General features: G+C 37.9%; 2 protein-coding genes across 3 annotated transcripts; one reads left to right on the forward strand and one right to left on the reverse strand.

The window, feature by feature from the left end:
• Positions 1-264: 264 nt before the first annotated feature.
• LOC112519407 (probable purple acid phosphatase 20) lies at positions 265-2,982 on the forward strand. The gene is made up of 5 exons (XM_025127505.1): positions 265-411; positions 810-1,101; positions 1,769-2,343; positions 2,504-2,592; positions 2,678-2,982. The coding sequence occupies exons 1-5, from the start codon at positions 265-267 to the stop codon at positions 2,868-2,870; spliced, it is 1,296 nt and encodes a 431-aa protein (XP_024983273.1). The 3' UTR covers positions 2,871-2,982.
• A 39-nt stretch (positions 2,983-3,021) lies between these two features.
• Positions 3,022-5,364, reverse strand: LOC112519408. 2 transcript variants are annotated; one of them, XM_025127507.1, is made up of 5 exons: positions 5,237-5,364; positions 4,514-4,776; positions 4,030-4,241; positions 3,597-3,864; positions 3,022-3,457 (listed from the first exon to the last, which is right to left on the reverse strand). In XM_025127507.1, exons 1-5 carry the CDS (start codon positions 5,334-5,336, stop codon positions 3,161-3,163), a joined length of 1,140 nt encoding a protein of 379 aa, XP_024983275.1. In that variant the 5' UTR covers positions 5,337-5,364; the 3' UTR covers positions 3,022-3,160. The 2 variants fall into 2 exon arrangements, with proteins under 2 accessions (XP_024983275.1, XP_024983276.1); XM_025127508.1 differs by lacking the exon at positions 5,237-5,364 and adding an exon at positions 4,996-5,120.
• Positions 5,365-5,631: the final 267 nt, after the last annotated feature.

Consider the following 5,631-nt stretch of genomic DNA (forward strand, 5'->3'; position numbering starts at 1 on the left):
TTTATAATATAATATAGATAAAAAAATATCTTGATATGAATTTTATGTAATAAAGGAGTTTAGATATTTTTTATTTTATTTTTTAATAACAATAAATATAGACTGAAATAGTCAAACTAATACGTTGAGGGTCAAACTAACTCACTGCCACTGGAAAAAATAATGTAAACAAATAAAATGGCATTTTAGTAATTTTATAATTTCATTTGTTTTCTTATTATAAATAATAGGCGATTTCTCTAGTTCTCTTTCACTGCTTCGAATATGAAGTTTCAGAAGTTGTGGTTGCTAGTGGTGTTGGCCGCCGGCGGCGGATCGCCGGAAATTGTTCATTCATATGTACGGCCTCCGCCACGGGAGACTTTCATCGTATCACTTTCAGAAGATGCTCTTCCTACCACTCCACAACAGGTAACATTACTTTCCGAAGTGCTCTTCCTACCGATGCACAGAATAGGAACTTACTGTTTGACACTTGTTGAATGGTTTGGTATAGAACGATTAAGTGGTCAGAATGATTAAGAGTCTCTTATGATATAGTGTAAAATGAAATATAATTGTCTGGTAATTGTTTACAATGAAATTAGAGTGCTGAAAGGTTAAAGGGAGAACTTGATATAAAATCATTCAGAGGGTTTTAGAATCATTAAGAGTTAGACTTCTTTTTTTGTCAAACAAGATTCACCTCTTAACGATTCAGGACCGCCTCTTAATGGAACTATTAAGAGGTAAACAAGCAACCACTAAGGGCTTGTTTACGACCGAATTTGCTTAACTAGAGAAGGTCGTAACGGATTGTTCTTTAACAGGTACATGTATCTTTGGTCGGAGAAGATAAAATGCGAATATCTTGGATTACCGACGACCACACTCCGGCCACGGTAAACTACGGCGCGTCTCCTGGGAAATACCAACATTCGGCTAACGGCACCATTTCTTCTTACCAATATATAAATTACACATCCGGTGAAATACATGATGTAGTAATCGGTCCGTTGGACCCGAATACCGTGTATTATTACCAGTTTGGCATCAGTTCGACTGCTGAATTCTCTCTCATGACTCCTCCCGCTAAGTTTCCGATCAAATTTTCGATTTCAGGTAACAAAATTATAACATTTTACATTTATTTTTGTTGTTTAATCATTTCCGAAACTAAAATGACATATTAAAGGGTGTTTGGGATTGGTTATAAAAATAACTTATTGGCTTATTCCGGTGTGACACCGGTAATAAGCATTTTTTAGTGTTTGGATAAACAGCTTATACCAGTGTCAAACCGGTAATAAGAAGTTTTTTGAAAAAGTTAAACCATTCTAACTTATAATAAGTTGATAAAGATTTTTGTAAAAAAATATAAGTTATTTCAAATAAACAATTCCAAACACCACCTAAGACGGTGTTGACAATCATAAATTAACTTATTTTCTAAACTTATTGAAAAAATCTTGTTCGGTTAGTTATAAGCTAGTTTTTTGGAAAAACCAATTTAAACATAATTGTATATTATTTTATATTGTCATCTAGCTTATCAGGTCATTTTACCTGAAATGACTAGTTTTTCAGCAAACAAATGAACTGTTAGGTTCAGGTCGGAGAATGAAAATGACAAATAATAAAAATAAGTCAACTTTCATTCCACTAAAATGAAAATTTGGGTTTATGGACCCAATATATTATATATAATCAAACAGATTATTTTTTATCATTATTTTCATTGATTAATGTTTAATACCTCTACTTCACTGTTATTTGGATTTAAAAACAGGTGATATGGGGCAAAGTGGATGGACCAAATCGACTCTTGAACACATCTCGCAATCAAACTATGATGTGTTTCTACTACCCGGAGATTTAGCGTATGCCGAAATGGTGCAACCCCTCTGGGACTCGTTTGGCCGCCTGATGGAACCGTTGGCTAGCCAGCGCCCGTGGATGGTGACACAAGGCAATCACGAGATGGAGATAACCCCGGGCATCCACGACACCATGTTCACGTCCTACAATGCAAGGTGGCGTATGCCGTTTGAGGAGAGCGGTTCCTCGTCTAACTTGTACTACTCGTTTGAGGTTTCAGGGGTTCACGTCATCATGTTGGGTTCCTACACCGATTTTGGCCATGGCTCAAACCAATATGGGTGGCTAGAGTCGGATTTGAAGAAGGTCGATAGAAGCAAAACGCCATGGCTCGTCGTGCTTATTCATGCTCCGTGGTATAACACTAACTATGATCATCAAGGGGAGATTCAGTCGTACGGTATGATGGAATCTATGGAGGGATTGCTTTACAAGGCTCGTGTAGACGTCGTTTTCGCAGGCCACGTTCATGCTTACGAGCGCTTTGTAAGCTACTTTTTCGTGACTCGATATCTAAATGATAGGTTTCAAGTTCAATAAACCAATCACAATATTCAGCATAACAAACAGCAATTTAGCTTAATCCATACAGAGTTTAATGGAAAAACAATCAAACGACCCCTAACTTTTGTTCTTATTTTGGTAGAGTCGTGTGTACAATGAGGAACCGGATAGTTGTGGCCCAATGCATATCACAATCGGGGATGGAGGCAACCGTGGACACCCTGGCGCCAAGTGAGTTGACTCGAATAAACAGACTGTCTATTTTCCGATATACAAGTTCAATCATTGACAACTTAAGAAAATCGTGGTTTTGCAGGTATAAAGAACCACAACCAAAGATATCGATATTTAGGGAAGCCAGTTTCGGGCACGGGGAATTTGAGGTAGTCAATGCAAGTCATGCTCTGTGGTCGTGGCATAGAAACGACGATGATGAAGCGGTTCAATCCGATTCGGTTTGGTTAAGAAACCTCGCTTCCAATCCCGCTTGTAATAAGCTAGAAACATGAACTCCTTACAATATGCTTAATATCGAATACAACAGTTGTATCATGTTATCTTTTTACGAATAAGGTCAACTGTTTCAAAATCATGTAGAATTATACCATTTCCATTTATAAAAATCAAGTATGGATAATAGGTTCGGATTAGATTTGATAACGAGCAAAACCGAAGAATATTATATATCGATTAACTCTTTTTCGGGTCATCATGTAATGCCGTGGACCCAAGTAAAGAGGCGACGAAACATTCAATAGACTTACATAGCTAGAAATTGAGCCCAAAACGCGCGTTTAAGCTACTTTGTACCAAGTAAAAGTGTTTTCAAGATAGCGTCACTGATCCCATCGGCATAAGGGAACATGTGGCCGGCACCCTTGAGCTCGTGATAGCGTATCCATGGGAGTTGTTGGACGACATAGCGTTGCAGTGTTACCGGCACCAGCAAATCTTCGTCACCGTTCCACACATGAATGGATCCTTCATTGTTTGGAAACGGGTTCTCGATTTCCACCGGATCAAATTCCCAGGTACCAAATCCGATGTTCAAGTCACGGTGGAGAGATTCGTATTCTCCTTGCTGTCGTACTTGGCCCTTTTTGACACACGAAAGAGTAAACATTAGATAATTAAAGTATCATGTATTAAGATAATACAGAAACGGTTGTTCCACCCTTTAGGGTGAACCCCGAACCCTGCTTTTGAGTAGGACTGCAAGATGGCAAGGGAAGTACCTGGACGGCTTCTCTGCCAGCGGTAAACTTGGGGATAAGTTCTCTGTCTTGACGAGAAAGAACAAGAGGGCTGTGAGCAATAATGGTGAGCGAAGGAAACAGTTTCTGAGTGTTCCACCAGTAGGTCAGCCATGGAAGATAGTGAGCAACACGAAGGGTCCATTGATCCTGAACGAACTGCTTCGAAAATGCTTCATTAGATAAGTTTGCTGGCAAGCAAGGCCACCAATAATTAACGACCGGAGCAATAAGAGTCGCTCCTGCGAGCCTATTTTCATCACATATATACAACCATAATCAGATATGTTGGTCCCATTTCGACTTGGAACTTTCTACTTCAATATATATTATTGAAACCCCCTTCTCTTTTCAATGGTTCTTTTGGAGAGAAATCTGATGTATCCCACATATCTTACAGAACCAACATGCGTACCTGTGAGGAATGTATTTCAGACAACTCCAAGTCGCTTGCCCACCCATAGAGAAACCAACCACATAGAACTTGGATCCAAGTCCCAGCTGATCAGCAAGCTCCTCTATGTCCAAAGCCAAACTCTTCAAAGTTCGGTTGGGATCTGGATCACTCTCGCCATACCCGGGGCGGTCAAATGAAACAATATATATACCCAAATCTTCAATAAGAGCCTGTGAATGTCAACCAAAGTACTCAGGAAACTAATCCTGAAACTAACAAGGGTGCATTTGGTATGCAAACAGCACCAGACAGTTGAAGGAATCGTGTAAGGTTTTAGTTTGACGTTAGCAGTTTAGTAATCTACAAAAAGAATACATTTGTCTCTCTCATCCTTGTCCCAACCTAATCTCGCTACCAAAGAGAACAAATTTTTGTTATGTCATGTCCTGTCCTGCACAAAAGGCACCGTTAAATGGCCTACAAATGAAGCATGAAAGCATACCGGAGAGGCTGTTGTGGCAATAACTGCGTAATACTTCACAGAATCGAAGCCATGGACAAAAACTATTTTGTATTTGGCCAACTCTTTTGGTACACCGTATTCTTTATAAGACAAATGTCTTCCATCGCGCAGCTTGATTCTTGGTGATGTAACTGGAAGTCCATCTGGAGATCCGACTGTTTTGGGTGGGGGTGCAAGGGCTGATTGATAAGCCCATGCCAGAAAACCAGTGAAGAAGACGAGTAGCAATTTCTTCAACATACCTGAAATATTTTAAGAACTAATTTACGAAAAACCTAAATCAACTTGCACCTAAAAAATTAGTAGTTCTAGTTCCTTTGACCAAAAAGGTCAGAAATCAAATCTAAATTAATGTTAGATTGACTCATCTTCTATAATCAGAATTTTCTACGATCATAATCAATGTTATAGTTTAGATATCAAAAGCATTAAGCTCGTACTTCCAAATTACAAATTCCTACCTACTACATATGTTTACGATGAAGAACACATAATCAGATATTAATAAATCGCTACAGGATTATAATCATTCGCTGCAGGAAAACGAAGTCAAAAACAGTCATTCATAGGCAAAAACAGTTTTGCTTCAGTAAAATCACAAACAAATCCATGAAATCAAACGCGAAAGATGGAATTCATGGTTGAAAACAAGAAATTGATAGGAAGATTAATGAGTGATAGAGAGAATCAAGCAGAACTCACCTGAAGGGAAACGAGAGGAAGAATCGGAGTTAGGTTTCCTGGTGTGTGAAGTCGCTGCTGCAGCTGAAATCGTTGGAGCTGCCATTGTTGTGGTTTTCATGGTCTCTGAAATCCTCGTCGTATTTCAAACGTAAGTCCTTTTGCAACCTACCAGAAGGTCCACTACTTTGAATATACGGTACTTTGGTACGTCCATTAATTTATTTAATTTTTTAAAAAGGCAAAAAACTTATCAAAAAGCATGTTTTTTATAATTAAAAAAAAAAAGTTAAAATCTCAAAAAAAATATATATATATTAACATTTAATTTCAATAGATTATTTATTTTTAGAGATTTTAATATAAATAATATTATTATTAATTTTTTTAATTTATCATCTTAATACATTTTTTTT

The sequence above is a fragment of the Cynara cardunculus genome (genome assembly GCF_001531365.2).
Source record: "Cynara cardunculus var. scolymus isolate 2C chromosome LG 10, CcrdV1, whole genome shotgun sequence".
Taxonomy (NCBI): Eukaryota; Viridiplantae; Streptophyta; class Magnoliopsida; order Asterales; family Asteraceae; genus Cynara; species Cynara cardunculus.